General features: G+C 46.1%; 1 protein-coding gene across 1 annotated transcript in view; it reads left to right on the top strand.

The window, feature by feature from the left end:
• The first annotated feature begins 654 nt into the window (after window positions 1-654).
• The window catches only part of LOC144506647 (E3 ubiquitin/ISG15 ligase TRIM25-like), a 28,480-nt gene continuing 11,546 nt past the window's right edge, over window positions 655-17,588 (top strand). The window contains exons 1-5 of the mRNA XM_078233040.1: window positions 655-1,226; window positions 7,046-7,141; window positions 9,552-9,782; window positions 11,244-11,266; window positions 13,669-13,829. Of these exons, the coding sequence (XP_078089166.1) occupies window positions 720-1,226; window positions 7,046-7,141; window positions 9,552-9,782; window positions 11,244-11,266; window positions 13,669-13,829 (1,018 nt within the window). The 5' untranslated portion in view covers window positions 655-719. The remainder of the gene's footprint in view (window positions 1,227-7,045; window positions 7,142-9,551; window positions 9,783-11,243; window positions 11,267-13,668; window positions 13,830-17,588) is intronic.

Genomic DNA, 17,588 nt, shown 5'->3' with positions numbered 1-17,588 from the left:
TAATAGTGAAATAAGATATATATTTTGTGTAATTTTCACAATTTTATATATAGTTTTGGATGAACCAGGGTAAAATAACACTTCAACTAATGTGTCACTGCACTCCTTCCAGTATTGAACATTCATTGCTGTTAATTGAATTGTTTTTTACTAGACAAATCAAGGATGAATTAAATTGCACATTGACCCCTGGACATGAGCGTAAATCCCAATCCATTCCTCGGCATTGCTACTCACTCACACCAAACAAATTTTTCCCATAAAAAATATGCAACCTAATTTTTTAAAAAGTTGTTCCTGTCTGGTCTGATTAGGGATGGTCACTAAATCCAAAAAGGGCCACTTGTAACAGCATCAAACAGTCATCACTGAATATTAGAGGGTCTTGTCATTTTTAAAGAACATTTCTTCATTGAATGTAAATTCTTTGTTCAGTTTCTAGAGTTGAAGATTCTAATGCGGAGTTAAAAAAAAACCCTACTGATCTTCATAAATATTTACCAACAACATTCTGGCTGGAAACAGAAATTGGAAACTTGGTCTTTGTTGCTGAACTGGTATAACCTGAAGCAGTGAGTTAATCCATAATGACAGCAGGTGAAACTGAAACAAACAACTGCAATCCGTCTGGGCAGAATTTCACACCCTGCACTCACTGCACATGCTTCAGTGTGCACACACTGCTATGTGAAGACTCTCAGTCAGGCAGCTTAAGAAGGATGGAGAGCAGAGTTTCAGAAGAGCAGTTGAACTGTGCTGTGTGTCTCCAGGTGTATAAGCACCCTGTCACATTGCCCTGTCGACACAAGTTTTGTCTCAAGTGCATCGAGGGTGTTTGGACCCAAGCAGTGGATCAGGATGGGTTCAGTTGTCCTGAGTGTCACAGCAGATTCGATTCCAAGCCCAGTTTGGAGAGGAGCATTGCCACTGTTACCTGTGATCACTGCAGCGAGAATCAAACCCCAGCTGTGAAGACATGTTTGAAATGTGAAACCTCTTTCTGTGCCGTTCATTTGAAGCCGCATTTGACAAAAGTGGTCCTGAAAGATCACGTACTTGTCAACCCTGTGGCTGATTTTACTGAGAGAAAATGCCCAGACCATGAGAAGATCTTTGAGTTCTTCTGTATTGATGATGTTGTCTGTGTGTGTTCTTCATGTGGAGTGATAGGCAGCCATAAGTCCCATACAATGGTGAGCCTAGCTGAAACAGAAGCTGAAATTAAGGTAAATTTTGATTCTGTTTATATGCCAGAACCCGTGTTAACTCTAGGAAGTTATCTAGATTGATTAAATGCTGTTCAACCATTTTTAGCAGAAATAATTTAATGCTATAAATGTCTGTGCAGGGCAAATCTTGAAACATATTAGAAATGTTAACCTGACTTTCTCTTGGCTAGCTATGGATGAACCAGCCAGCCAGCAGCTCACAAAGTTTAGTTATTAGTCACAATGTAATGGAGAATCTTACACTGCAATGAAGTTACTGTGAAAATCGCCACACTCCAGCGCCTGTTCGGATACACGGAGGGAGAATTTAACATGGCCAATGCACCTAACCGCACATCTTTTGGGCTTTGGGAAGAAACCAGAGCAGCCAGAGGAAGCGCACGCAGACATGGGGAGAACATGCAAACTCCATACAGGCAGTGACACAAACCGGGAATCAAACCCGGATCCCTGGCGCTGTGAGGCAGCAGTGCTAACCACTGTGCCACCGTGCCAACCTCTCTGCCACTCCAACTCTCTCTCTATCTCCCTGTCTCTCTCTCTCTCTGTCTCTTTCTCTCTATCTCCCTGTCTCTCTCTCTCTCTCTGTCTCTCTCTCTCTCTCTGTCTCTCTCTCTCTCGCTGTCTCTCTCTCTACCTCTCTGTCTCTCTCTCTCTCTCTCTCTCTCTGTCTCTCTCTCTCTCTGTCTCTCTCTCTCTCTCTGTCTCTGTCTCTCTCTCTCTCTGTCTCTCTCTCTCTCTCTCTCCCTGTCTCTCTCTGTCTCTCTCTCTATCTCTCTGTCTCTCTCTCTCTCTCTCTGTCTCTCTCTCTACCTCCCTGTCTCTCTCTCTCTCTCTCTCGCTGTCTCTCTCTCTACCTCTCTGTCTCTCTCTCTCTCTCTCTCTCTCTCTGTCTCTCTCTCTCTCTGTCTCTCTCTCTCTGTCTCTGTCTCTCTCTCTCTCTGTCTCTCTCTCTCTCTCTCTCCCTGTCTCTCTCTGTCTCTCTCTCTATCTCTCTGTCTCTCTCTCTCTCTCTCTGTCTCTCTCTCTCTCTGTCTCTCTCTCTCTCTCTTTCTGTCTCTCTCTCTGTCTCTCTCTCGTCCTGTAAGATTCTCCATTAGATTTATCTCTGACCAATCACTTATCCAAATGCCTTATTCTTTGGTTCAATGTCTATTTTTGTCTGATTTCGCTCCTGTCAATTTCTTAGGGACGATTTACTCTATTAAAGGTGATATATAAATGCAAATTGTTCTTATTTTTGTCTTTAATGCATGAAGTGTGAGAATGGAAGCGATCACGGTCTGGCAAATCTGACCATCATCAATCGTGGGAATGTTTACAGATATGCAGACTGGGGTATCTTTTTTTTAGTTCATTTGTGGGATGTGGGTGTCACTGGCTGGACCAGTATTTACTGCCCTAATTGTCCTTGAGAAGGTTGTGGTGAGTTTCTTTCTTGAATCAATACAGTTGCAGTGTTGTAGGTACACCCACAGTGCTGTTAGGGAGGGAGCTCCAGGATTTTGACCCAGTGACAGTGAAAAAGCGGTGATATATTTCTAAGCCAGGATGGTGAGGGATTTGGAGAGAAGCTTTCAGGTTGTGGTGCTCCCAAGTATCTGCTGTTCTTGCCCTTCTAGGTGGTAGTGGTTGTGGGTTTGGAAGGTGCTGTATAAGGAACCTTGGTGAGTTGCTGCAGTGCATCTTGTAGGTGATAGACATGTGTGTTGATGGAGGAGTGAACATTTGTAGATGGAGTAGCAATCAAGTGGGGCTGCTTTGTCCTGGATGGTGTCGAGCTTCTTGAGTTTTGTTGGAGCTGCACTCATCCAGGCAAGTGGAGAATATTCCATCACACACTTGACTTGTGCCTTGTAGATGGTGGACAGGCTTTGGGGAGTCAGGAGGTGAGTTACTCACCACAGGATTCCCAGCCTCTGACTTGCTGTTGCCATATTTCTATGGCTGGTCTATGTCCCAGTGAATGGTAACCCCCAGGATATTGATGGTGGGGGATTTGGTGATGGTAATGCCATTCAATGTCAAGGGGCTATGGTCAGATTCATTCGTGCTTTAGATTGTCATTGTGGGGCGCTTGTACGGCGCAAATGTTACATACCACTTACTGTCCCTTCGGTCTACTTTCAATCATCAGTACAATGATGGGAGAGGTCATCAACACTGCTTTTGTCCAAGTCTTGCTGCATTTAGTCATTGACTGCTTCAATATCTGAGGAGTTGCGAATGGTGCTGAATATTGTGCAATCATCAGCGAACATCCCCACTTCTGACCTTCTGATAGAAGGAAGGTCATTGATGAAGCAGCTGAAGATGGTTGGGCCTAGGACACTATCCTGAGGGACTCCTGCAGAGATGTCCTGGAGCTGAGATGATTGACCTCCAACCACCACAACCATCTTCCTTTGTGCCAGGTATGACTCCAACCAGAGGAGAGTTTTCCCTCAATTCCCAATGACTCCAGTTTTGCTAGGGCTCCTTGATTCCACACTTGGTCAGATGCTGCGTTGGTGTCAAGGGCTGTCACTCTGACCTCACCTCTGGCATTCAGCTCTTTTGTCCATGTTTGAACCAAGGCTGTAATGAGGTCAGGAGCTGAGTGACCCCGGCGGAACCCAAATTGTGCATCACTGAGCAGGTTATTGCTGAGCAGGTGCTGCTTGATAGCGCTGTTGATGACCCCTTCCATCACTTTACTGATGATCGAGAGTAGACTGATAGAGCAGTAGTTGGCCGTGTTGGATTTGTCCTGTTTATTTGTACAAATCATTCTTGGGCAATTTTCCATATTGCCGGGTAGATGCCAGTGTTGTAACTGTACTGGAACAGCTTGGCTAGGGGCACGGCAAGTTCTGGAGCACAAGTCTTTCAGTACTATTCCTAGAATATTGTCAGGGCCCGTCACCTTTGTGGTTTCCAGTGCTTTTATCTGTTTCTTGATATCACGAGGAGTGAATCGAATTGGTTGAAGACTTACATTTGGCAATATAGGGCCCGATTTTACCATTGCGTCGCGCCCATTTTCGGGCGTGAAAATGTGGTCAAGATGGGCGTGAGGCCATTAATGTGATCTGCGCCTGCGTCCGCGCAGATGCCCATTTTACCAAGGCCCGAAAATGGCCACGATCCGATTTGCGCACGAAACGGGCGCAACAGTGATTTAAATGCGTTTGCATGCATTTAAATTGAATTAATGAACTGCCCGCCCAACTTTACCAGCATTTTCCCCTTTACCATCGCGTTCGCCTGTCCGGATTCGGCACAAAACAAACATGCTCGGCAAAGGTCTGTTTCGGGCGGTCCAGCTTCTGCAGATGTGAGTTCAGCGCTTCCAACAGCTCTCTGACTCAGATCGGTGGTGGGAGGGGCAGGGGGGGGAGGGAGGCGGGCCAGATCACTCCCTGGTGGGGGAGGGAGGGCGGAGGGAGGCCAGATTGTTGTCTGGTGGGGGTGGGGACGGCGGAGGGAGACCAGATTGTTGTCTGGTGAGGGGGAGGAAGAGGGAGGCCAGATTCTCGTCTCGTGGGAGTGGGGGGGCGGGGGGGTGCAGGGGGGTCTGCTGCCACTCTGCGGGTGATCGGTGTGGGGGAAAGGGGGCAGAGGGTCGCAATCAGTCTGGGTAGTGGGGGATGGGTGGATAAGGGGGACAGTTATGTTGTAGGGGGGGGTGATATCTGTGGGGATCATCGCTCCCACATTTCGCTCCTGCGCCGATTTATCCACTTTTTGCGGTCTGGGAGCGATGTGGCAGCAGCGCGATTTTCAAATTTTTTTCCCCACTGTGCACGCGCAGTTCAGAGTTCCGATCATTTCTGACGCACTAAGCCCCGCCCACAGCGCGATTCAGACTCATGATTTTTTGGGGGGCTGAGTGCGAATGGGGGCGCCTGAGAGCAGTTTTCCAAGTTGGATCTGAATTGCGCCCATCTTCAGCACTTAGAATCAAAATGGTAAAATTGGGCCATTGTATCTGTCCCATTAACTCCTATTGTTGGAATGGTGGTAATTAGCCAGTTGATCAGAGCACCAGTTCTGTAGCTTGCTGTCTTCTGAAGAGCATTTATATAAATATTTCAGTGGAGAGGAGAGGGAAGGCCTTTTTGTGAGGGGATATTAAATACAGAATCAACATTACTTATGCCTGCAAAAATTGGAACTTAGAGTCATAGGGCTCAATTTTACCATTGCGTTGCACCCGAAAATGGGCGTGAAAATGTGGTAAAGTCGGGCGTGAAGCCATTAATGCGATCCGCGCCCGTGTCCGCGCAGAGGCCCACTTTACCAAGGCCCGAAAATGGCCGTGATCCGATTTGCACCTGAAATGGGCGCAGCGATGATTTAAATACATGTCTGTTTTGCGCCGAATCTGGATGGGCGAACACGATGGTAAAGGGGGAAATGCTGGTAAAGTTGGGCGGGCAGTTCATTAATTCAATTTAAATGCATGCAAATGCATTTAAATCGCTGTTGCGCCCGTTTTGGGCACGAATCGGATCGTGGCCATTTTCGGGCCTTGGTAGAGTGGGCATGCGCGCAGACCCGGGGGCGGATCGCGTTAATGGCCTCATGCCCGACTTTACCATGTTTTCGCACCCGAAAACAGGCGCGACGCAATGGTAAAATCGGGCCCATAGAGTTATAGAGGTTTCCAGCATGGAAACAGGTCCTTCAGTCCAACTTGTCCATGCCGCCCAGTATTTACCACTAAGCTAATCACAATTGCCCGCATTTGGCCCATATCCCTCTATACCCATCTTATCCATGTAGCTGTCTAAATGTTTTTTAAAAGACAAAATTGTACACACGTCTACTATTGCCTCTGACAGCTTGTTCCAGGCACTCGCCACCCTCTGAGTGAAAAAATTGTCTCTCTGGATACTTTTCGTATCTCTCCTCTCTGACCTTAAACCTATGCCCTCTAGTTTTAGACTCCCCTATCTTTTGGAAAAGATTTTGACTATCTACCTTATCTATGCTCCTCATTATTTTATAGAACTCTATAAGATTCTATAAGACTCTAAAACATCACAACCTGCAAGTTCCCCTCCAAGCCACTCACCATCCTGACTTGGAACTATATCGCCATCCCTTCGCAATCGCTGGTCAAAATCCTGGAATTCCCTCTCTAACGACATTGTGGGTCAACCCATAGCACATGCACTGCAGCGATTCAAGATGGCGGCTCACCACCACCTTCTCAAGGGCAACTAGGGAGAGGCAATAAATGCTGGCCTGCCAGTGGCGGCCATGTCCCACAAATGAATTTTTTAAAAAATCACCCCCGAAGCCTCCTACACTCCAGGGAAAAAAGTCCCAGTCTATCCAAATTCTCCTTATAACTCAAACGATCAAGTCCCGGTAGCATCTTAGTAAATCTTTTCTGCACTCTTTCTCGTTTAATAATATCCTTTCTATAATAGGGTGACCAGAACTTGTACACATTATTCCATGTGTGGCCTTACTAACTTGTTTCATACTCAGCTGAGAAAGGAGCCCAATGTGTGACTGGTGAAAGGGCGTTAAGAGCAGTGAAAATCTCTCAGCTAACAAGTAAGTTGGGATAGTTCTACATTCTCACACTTCCAGAAGGGTCCTTCAATCACAGTCAACACAGGTTGGGTATAGGGTAAAAACATTATCGCCTCACGTTAGTGACATCCCCACTCCCTGGGAACGTGTCACTCCCTGCTGGAATCCTTAATATTTCTGTTCTGTGACTCTGACCATCTCCGGAGCCACTTACTATCAAGATTCAACTGGCATTGAATCATTTACTTCTTAAACTCCTGTTCAGAATATTTCAATTCTTTTCGTAGGAAGAAGTGATGATTGAAGTTGAGAACCTTTGGAGTGTCGAACAGAATTGTTGCATCAAACAGCAAGACTTGGAGAAATCAGAAGTTGAAATAAAGGTAGAAGCAATTCTGTAATTAAATTTGCCTCTAAACTGAGTTAACACCCACCTCAAAAGCACTGCTCAATAATTTTAACTTTTGCTACATCTTTATTGCAATCCCTCCCAGCTCCCACTAATCACTGTTCCAACTCTTCTATATATGATCACATTGTCACCTCTGTTTAGTTCTGAAGAAGGATCATGCTGACTCCATACGGATGCTACCAGACTGGCTGAGTTTTTCCAGCTTTCTCTGTTTTATTTGCAGATTCCAGCATCCGCAATGTTTTGCTACCTTAATAATCAGGTTGGTCTTGTTACAGATTAGCAAATATTCAATAAATCTAATAAATATCCTTTATTCCGATGCACTCCTGCTTGTTTTCACATGTGCTACCCTCTATAAACTTGAGGTTGTCCAAAACTCTGCCATGTCTTAGCTCACAGTAGGTTCTATTCCCCTATTTTCCCTGTGCTTGTGGACCTGCATTGGCCCCCAATCTAAAAGCAATGTCTAGGGGGTTGATTCTGCGCCTGCGTTAGCCATGAGTGCAACTGGCGACATGGGCGCGAAATCTCGCGAGAATCGGAAAACGAGATTCTCGCTGGCTAAATCTCGGTTTCTGATTTTCCCCACCCCACGCCGGTGATCTGGGCGGGAGCCTCATTTAAATACATTTTAATAAATTTTAATATAAATAACGGGCTCCTCTCCGCTGTATGTCCCCCCCACATTTAGCATTAGTGTCACGTTGGTGAGGTTGACAACTGCTTTTTAAAAATGTGTAACAGTCTAGGGGAACCTGCCAGGGGTGTATAGGTAAATATCGCCCTCAGGGGAGAGAGACATACTCAGGCAATGTCCACTGGTACCCTGGCGCTGCCAAGGGTGGGTCCTCTGGGAAGGAAGCTCCAATTGGGGGTATTTCCCCTTTTGCATGAGAGTGGGATTGCCCGGTACATGTGGGAGGTTTTCCCCTTATCCATGGTGGGATGAGGTGGTGGTGATTAATCTTTTTAAGTACAAATGTGGCCAATCTCTGTGAAGCTGGCATTGTGGGCTCTATCTGGCCCCGCCCCGCCAGCAAAAGCCACACCCCCAGATTGTTTGTGCACAGAGTGCCAGAGAATCTGGAGAGGAAACTCGGCTGCACAGCTGGAGAGTTACACGCTGGGTCCCCTCCCCCCCCCCCCCCCCCCCCCCCCCCCCCCCCCCCGTCTCGGCAGCATTCATAGAATCATGAAATCCCTACAGTGCAGAAGGAGGCCAGTTGGCCCATCGAGTCTGTACTGACCGCAATCCCACCCAGGCACAGAGTGCAAAATTCTACCCCTTATCTTTAAAATTCTCATCCTTGTTTTAAAATCCCTCAACGGCCTTTCTCCTCTCTATCCCTGTTACCTCCTCCACCCATAAAGCCTCTGAGTATCTGAGCTCCCCCAACTCTGGCCTCTTGTGCATCCCCCATTATAATTACTCATCATTGGTGGACATGCCTTCAGCTGCCTTGGTCCCAACCCTGGAATACCTTCTCCCGCCCCCCCACACATCTCCACCTCTCTAACTCGCTTTCCTCCTTTAACGCAGTCTGCCAAACCATTCACTTTGACCAGAGTTTTGGTCAGCTGACCTAATATTACCTTGTGTGACTCAGTGTCATGCTTTAATTCATAATGCCCTCTGATGTGTCTCAGGCTGTTTCATTACCTTAAAACCATGATACAAATATCACTCATTGGTATGGTTTGTTAGACATGGAGCAGCAGTATTCATTCATGGGATGTGGCATCGCTGGCTGGCCAGCGTTTATTGCCCATCCCTAGTTGCCTGAGGGCAGTTGAGAGTCAGCCATATTGCTGTGGCTCTGGAGTCACATATAGGCCAGACCCGGTAAGAATGGCAGATTTCCTCCCCTACAGGACACTCGTGAACCAGATGGGTTTTTCCGACAGTCGACAATGGTTTCATGGTCATCAGTAGATTCTTATTCCAGATATTTTTTATTGAACTCAAATTCCACCACCTGCTGTGGTGGGATTCAAACCCGGGTCTCCAGAACATTCGTTGAGTTTCTGGATTAATAGTCTAGTGATAATACCACTGGGCTATGGCTTCCCAGGCAGCTGGGAACAGGTTGTGAGTCACTCCAGGAGGCTTGTTTCACATTACAATACAAGACCCCTTTTCTTGTGGGTTCAATCTCTATCTAAACGGTGAAATGTGGAGGCAGCACAGCTCTACAAGCTTTCATCTGTTACACCGTTGTCATTTTGTACTTTAAGATCCCTGTTCCAGAATTCCGATCTGAACATACAATATGTCAATCTGTCCTAACCAATTGTGATCCTCAATTTGAACAGAACCCTATACTATGCAGTGCCCGTGTGTAAATAGATAGTCACAAGAGCTTGGCTTGGATTTTTAGATGCTTTCCAATGAGCTGAAAGGGAACCTGTCGAACAAGTTCAGTGAATGGGGCAAACAGTTGGAGGACGATGAGGAGAACATACTGAAACTGATCGATCAGGAGGAGCTGCGAGTGCTCTCACAGATTCGAAACTGTTCAGAAGCAATAACCGAGGTGATGCAACAGATAAAATTAATAAAAGATGAAGCACAGAATCTGATGCAAGGAGACTGTCTCTATTTCATTCAGGTACTCCAATTCTCTTTTCAACTTGCTTTCATTTGATTTGATTTATTATTGCCACATGTATTAACATACAGTGAAAAGTATTGTTTCTTGCGCACTATACAGACAAAGCATACCGTTCATAGAGAAGGAAAGGAGAGAGTGCAGAATGTAGTGTTACAGTCATAGCTAGGGTGTGGAGAAAGATCAACTTAGTGCGAGGCAGGTCCATTCAAAAGTCTGATGGCAGCAGGGAAGAAGCTGTTTTTGAGTCGGTTGGTACGTGACCTCAGACTTCAGTAACTTTTCCCCGAAGGAAGATACAGTCCGCTTTTCCTCTGTTGCTGAAGTCACTGATGTTAATCTAGTGCAATTCCAGAGGGACTCTAATCATCAAAGTCAACCCAAGCAGATAAGTGAAAGCAATTTTCTTTATATCAGATGTTATTTTGTCCTTGGGATATCTCTCAAATCTTTCATCAGTCAGGAATTATTTTTGAAGCTGTTATTTGATTGGGGGGGGGAGGTGGAGAGGGGGCGGCATTGGTGCCCCAGACAGCAGTGGACATGAGTGACCAATTAAAATGGAGTCAGTCTTGTTCCCTCTGGCTGGACATGAAACAATTTTTTGGCCCCTCCCCCGGCAGGATTTTCCAGTCCCGCCGAAGTCAACAGCAATTTAGATTCGCCGCATCGGCCAATGAGAAAGTCCTCCACAGCGAGGCTGAAAAATCTTGGCGAAGGAGGGGTTAGTAGACTGGAAATGGATGAATGGCCCTCCTTCTGACCAGTGAAAACACCTCAAACATGTTGGTGGAAGCAGTGAGAAATGTTGGCCAGGAGAACGTTCTGCTTTGGAGTTGTGCTACTGGGCTAGTAAAGCAGAGGCATGAGGTCAAGTCCCACCATGGCAACTGGGGAGTTTAAATACATCATTCTGTAGCTATAATACTCCTCTCAGTAACACTGTGACACCGTCCCAGAACCTCTGTTTCCTTGGGCAGGAGAGGTTGCCATACCCCAGAGGTGCTTCAAAAGATGCACTGGAAGACCACACCCCCCACTTCCCCCCTACAAACCTCCTTCCTGACTACCCCACAGACTACCCAGCATTCCCCCGGCTATTCTTCAACACTCGACTACCCCCGCACAGCTCCCCCCACCACTTGATCACCTGATCACTCCCTAAACACCCGCACTACCTCCTTCCACCTCCGGATCAGCTTCTCCCCTCACCAACTGACCTTACACTTTGAACTAGTACAGGCTGACACTGGGGGGTAATTATAAACTTGTTCTTTCTGCCTCCAACATTATTGCCTCTGACCTCAGAATGTAGAGAAATATCTCATTATTTAGTGACTGTGGTTCGCTCTAAAGACCATCACTCAATTCTTCACCCTAAATAGCATTCATTTCTGTTTGATTCAACAAAGTGCTGATTTGTTAATTCAATACTTTAATCTCCTCTCTTCTCATTTGCAGAATTCTAAGTGGCTCCTTTCCAGGTAGGTGCCTTTCCGTTACTCATGGGTATCATCGTTACTATCTGGAGAAGAATTAAAGATTGAGAGACCATGATATCCTGATAGTATAGTTTAAGCTGCTGAGATGAAGCATCACTGATGCACACAGTCTAAAGGGAAATGTGACTGGCATTGTTCCTCCCTCTTCTCAATAAGAGAAACTTGCGGTGCCTTGCCAAGAAAGAACTTCAATTGGATGGCTCCTCACTACACCTTCAGAACATTCCAATATGTCTCAGCTGACAGGGTCTCATCGGAATCAGAAATTTATGAGTTCCATCACCCTGGGAGAAGGGAATGGGGAGGAAGGCTGGTCAGTGTAGCTCTTGGGTAGTTCCTTAGGATTGAGGATGACTTGCTTCCACTCCAGTTCGATGGGTGATATGTCCATTGGGCAGTTTGTAAACCCTTCCACAAGGGTGCTTACAGGAGCTGATAGATGAATTAGTTGGAGGTTTGCATTCAACTTAGCTTTTGCGTATTGCCACCAAAGTCTCAAAGCTTGGTGAGTTCTGGAGTCGGCATAGATATTGGATTTCTTCAGGGAAGCTATGAGATTGTTTTCAGTGAAACAACACTCTAATCACATCATGTAGTTTGACCCTTTGGTGGAGCACTGAGAGAATGCTACATTGTCAGAGGTGTTATCTTGCAGATGAGGTGTTACTCTGAGCTGAGATAGAATCGGGACAGAATGGAGAGATGAGAAAACAATGTTTCCACAGGGAACTGTGAGAGGCTGTTCCTTCACTTGGATTATACAACACCTTCAATGTAGTGCAACATTCTAAGGTGCTTTACAACAGTGTTATCAAACAACATTTAACATTGAACCATGTGATCAAAGTTTTGGTTGAAGAGGTTTAACCTGGTGTTGTGAGACTTCTTACTTGGTTAAAGAGGCCATTTTTAAGGAGTGCCTTAAAGAAGAAAAAAGGCTTTAAGTGGTGAAGTGGTTTAAGGAGAGAATTTTAGAGAGTATAGCCTGATCCAATGAAGGCACTGCTGCTAACAGTGAAACTCCAAACATTAGGTATGCTCAAGAGGCCAGAATTGAATTGTAGAATGGAGGAGGCTGTAGAGATAGGGAGGGGTGATGCCATGGAGGAATATTAAATCAAGTGTGAGAAATTTAACACTGAACCTGACGAGGAGCCAATGCAGCAAGCACAGGACTGATGTGTGAATGGCACTTGGTAAAATACAGGATGTGTGTGGTAGCATTTTGGATGGATTCGAATTTATATAGGAGGTAAGGTAGAGAAGCAGGCTGGAACAACATAAGACCATAAGATATAGGAGCAGAATTAGACCATTTGGCCCATTGAGTCTGCTCCACCATTCATTCAGGGCTGATAGGTTTCTGAACCCCATTCTCTCGCTTTTACCCCGTAAACTTGATCCCTTTACCAATTAGGAACCTATCTATAAGACAAAAAAAAATGACAGAGCAGGTAAATGCAGAGTCCTAACAAAGACATGGATGAGGATTTCAGGAGCAGATGAGACGCTGCAGTGTTTGGTGATGTTTTGGAGGTGGGATTAGGTGGTCGTGGTGATGGAGTGGATATGTGGTTCGCTGCTGATCTTGGGTCAAAGCTTAAAGTTTAAAGTTTATTTATTAGTGTCACAGGTAGGCTTACATTAATGCTGCAATGAAGTTACTGTGAAACTCCCCTAGTTGCCACACTCCGGTGCCTGTTCGGGTACATTGAGGGAGAATTTAGCATGCCAATTCACTTAACCCACACATCATTTGGACTGCGGGAGGAAACCGGAGCACCCGGAGGAAACACACGCAGACACAGGGAGAACATGCAGACTCCACACAGACAGTTACCCAAACTGGGAATCAAACCCGGGTCCCTGGAGCTGTGAGGGAGCAGTGTTAACCACTGCGCCACCATGCTGCCCCACGTTGCAAATGGTATGGTTCATTATTTGACAGTTCCTTTAGGGAAGGATGGGGTCATGGCGAAGGAATAAAGTTTGTGGTGCGGCTGAAGTCAATGGCTTCAGGTTTCCTGATAGTTGAGAGGGAATGTCTGCTCACCCAGCGCTTACTTCATATTGAACTTGATGCACTCTTGGTGCAGGGAGCTGCTAACGTTCGGTTTCACACCTGATGGATTTTCTACCAAGGGACTGAACTGGAATACATTGAAATTCCTGAAGGGAGTGGAAACAATCGCAAACTAAGATCACACAGAGTATGTGGAGATCCTTGTTGACTATGGAGAGATAACCGCAGATGACCTTTTCTGGGTGATTTGTCGGACAATTTCAGGAAAAGCTTGAGCCATTGCAGTGATCGCCTGCTAATATTTGAAGTTCAATCTGAAATCTCTCCCAGATTAAGGTATTGTTTTTCTCTGTCATTACAGAGTTACTGAGATTCAGAATGTCACATATCCAGATACTCCAGAGCTCACCCTGGATCTGTCCAGTATATCTCAACTTCTCAGAAACAGGACGGAGGAATCTAAACAGTACTACTTGGCCATAGAGGAAGTGATAGGAATGTACGAAGGTACAAAATCAACAGGTAGGAATGGACCAGCTGATCCAGCGAGACTGCTCCGTGCACAGAGCAAACAAGCAAGCCCACTCCTCACACAGACAAATGGGAAAGCCCCATTTCTGCTCACATACAAAGACCTGATAGCAAACAAATCATGTCACTTTTGGAGATTTTGGACTGTCCAAAGTCACGCAGACACAGAGCTGTGAAAATAATTATTAGTGGAATGAGAAATCTACATTTCACACACCAAACCATTCCTCACACTGGTGCAGATTAACTTATTCTAAACATTACTGAACAATTTGATAAGCATACCATGTCCCCAATGAATAAACCAGTGTCCGTACACCTTCACATTGTCACTATTCATCCTGTCCTTGCTGCTATCCACACACGTCAGCATTCTACCCTGCTTACTCTCAGCCATGATATGGAGATGCCGTCATTTGACTGGGGTGGGCACAGTAAGAAGTCTCACATCACCAGGTTAAAGTCCAATAGGTTTATTTGGAATCACAAGCTTTTGGAGCGTTGCTCCTTCATCAGATGAATGTGACATTACCTGAGGGAGGGGCAGTGCTCTGAAAGCTCGTGATTCTAAATAAACCTGTTGGACTTTAACCTGGTGTTGTGAGACTTCTTGCTGTATTCTCAGCCACACTGGTATAGCATGATTCAGTTTAAAGTTTATTTAAAACTTTAAATAATGAAGTTACTGTGAAAATGCCCTAGTCACCACACCCCGACAGCTGCACTGCAGGAGAATTTAGCATGGCCAGTGCACCTAACCAGCACATCTTTTGGACTGTGGGAGGAAATCGGAGCACCCGTAGGAAACCCACGCAGACATGGGGAGAACATGCAGACTCCGCACAGACAGTCACTCAAGCCGGGAATTGAACGCGGGTCCCTGGCGCTGTGAGGCAGCAGTGCTAACCATTTGATTGTGTCAAACTGGTTGTTGGACAGTCTCTCCCTGTCCTTATTATCTTCAGTGCATTGCCAAATGATAATTTAATTTATTTAGCCTGGCGTCAAGATATATCACCAATCTATTCCTATTCACCAATTTCTCAGTAAATTGTAATTTCTAAAAGCAAGCCCCCACAGCTCCTGCAATCAAAGATTTGCAACTGGTATCGAAGGGTGGCATTCCACAGCGCCAACATTTACAGGGTGTCACAATGTTAAATGCCAGGCACCCACGCACATTGCTCAATACTCACTCTGTTTACTCCAAGAGGTGGTAAACACCACACTGCTAAGCTCCAGTGCTCAAAATTCTCAAGTCGTTTTTATTTACAATATTACACATAGACGCAAGACTACAAAGTATAACATGCAGCAGAATGTCAGACAGTTTGTGGAATCAAAGGTCAAATTAAAGTGAGGCACTTAAAAATAATTAATACTAGAATCATAGAATCCCTACAGTGCAGAAGGAGGCCGTTTGGCCCATCGAGCCTGCACCGACAACAAATCCCACCTATCCCCATAACCCCATGTATTTACCCTGCTAGTCTCCCTGACACTAAGGGGCAATTTAACATGGCCAATCAATCTAACTTGCGTATGTCCTTTAGGGAAGGAAATCTGCCGTCCTTACTTGGTCTGGCCTACATGTGAATCCAGAGCCACAGCAATGTGATTGACTCTCAACTGCCCTCCAAGGGTAGGTAGAGATGGGCAATAAATGCTGGCCAACCAGCAACCCTCATGTCCTACGAATGAATTTTTACAAAAGCATCTTTGGAGTGTGGGAGGCAACCCACGCAGACATGGGGAGAACGTGCAGACTCAACACAGACAGTGACCCAACCTGGGAATCAAACCTGGGTCCCTGGCGCTGTGAGACAGCAGTGTTAACCACTGTGCCACCGTGCCGCAAGCACACACAGAGCCGGGAGGGGAAGGACTCCCAGCAAGGAGTTTTATTTCTTCTGGAAGCATTTATCTTCCCTCCACCATTATATCCACCCAGCCACATGAAACTTAAAATAGACTTGACTCTCCTCTTGTCACCCGCACTTCGGATATCAGATTACAAAAGCAGAGGTATTAGTTGACTGTCTCGCATAAATTCATGGCAACGATTCTTTGTTTACACAAACCAACCCTGTCACAACTGGAATGTAATGCAATACCCTGGGAGGAGTAATTAGCTTCTGTTTCTCAGGGCACTATTTTACCATTTTCATTCGAAGTTCTGGGTGGACTTGAAACTGGGAGTGTTTCAGATCCGACTTTTAGACCTGTTCTCAGGTGTCCCCCTACGTACTTTGCCTGCAAAAATATCAGCGACTCAGAATCGTGCTGCAAAAGCCTGTGGACAGAGCTTAACGTGCCCGGAATCCTGCAGCTCCGATCGACACCTCCAACTGCGCATGCACGGAAAAAAAATGATAGAATGTGGCTCCCCTGCCATATCGCTCCCGGGGCCTGATAATGCCTCCCCCTGGCCCCCACATACATTGCCCCACCTCCACAACATGACTGATTCCCTTATCCCCCCACCCCCTCCGCCACTCTAACTGATCGCGGGCCACTCCCTCCTTTCCTCCCACCGATCTCAGGCAAAATGACAGCGGACCCCCTCTTCCGCCTCACTGATCACAGGCAGAGTGGCAGCGGACCCCACCCCTTCCCACCCCCCCACACCAATCTCAAGCAGAGAGCCGTCGGAAGCTCGGCACTTAACCTCCTCTCTCGCTGGAGCTCCCAAATTGGACCTTTGGAGAGCATGTCTGTTTCGTGTTGACTCTGGATGGGCGAACGCAGTGGTAAAGGGGGAAGTGAGGTTGCTCGTGCAGCCCATTAAGTCAATTCAAATGCATGCAAATGCATATAAATAGTCGTCGCACCCGTTTCGGGTGCGGTCCCGATCACGGCCATTTTCGGGGGTAACGAGGGAACTGGCATGGAGGTGGGCGTGGATCGTGCTACTTGCCTCACACCCAACTTTACCAAGTTTTCGCGCCCGACGGTAGAACGGGGCCCTTTAACTCTGTTTCTCTCTCCACAGATGCGCACACTGAGCTTTTCCAACATTTCTTATCTATATCCCTCTGCTTCTTTGCATCTTCCACACTGTTTACTTTCCTAACTCATGATCAACATGGATACATTACACTCAGTCTCCTTGTGAAATTATTAATATCAATGATGGGAGAGTCCAGAACCAGGGGTCACAGTCTGAGGATTCGGGGTAGACCATTTAGGACGGAGGTGAGGAGACGTTTCTTCACCCAAAGAGTGGTGAGCCTGTGGAATTCATTACCACAGGAAGTAGTTGATGCCAAAACTTTGAATGTATTCAAGAGGCTGCTGGATATAGCACTTGGGATGAATGGGATCAAAGGTTATGGGGAGAAAGCAGGATTAGGCTGTTGAGTTGGACGATCAGCCATGATCATAATGAAAAGAAGAGCCAAATGGCCTCCTCCTGCTCCTATCTTCTATGTTTCTATAAATAGCTGAGATGCAAATACTGATCCTGGTGGTACCCAGTTCATTATAGACAGGCAATTCTAAAATATAATTTTCCTTGTTTTCAGTTCATCAACCAACCCACTATCTGTGCTAATATATCAATGTGACTCTTAATCATTTTGTAATGACTTAGAGTCATAGAGTGATAGAGTCATAAAGGTTTACAACATGGAAACAGGCCCTTGGGCCCAACTTGAACATGCCGCCCTTTTGTTTTAACCCCTAAACTAATCCCAATTGCCCATCTTTGGCCCATATCCCTCTATACCCATCTTACCCATGTAACTGACT

This window comes from Mustelus asterias, chromosome 17 (assembly GCF_964213995.1).
Source record: "Mustelus asterias chromosome 17, sMusAst1.hap1.1, whole genome shotgun sequence".
Classification (NCBI taxonomy): domain Eukaryota; kingdom Metazoa; phylum Chordata; class Chondrichthyes; order Carcharhiniformes; family Triakidae; genus Mustelus; species Mustelus asterias.
Note: the sequence above shows the minus strand (reverse complement) of the source record. Positions and strands in the feature narration are given on the sequence as shown.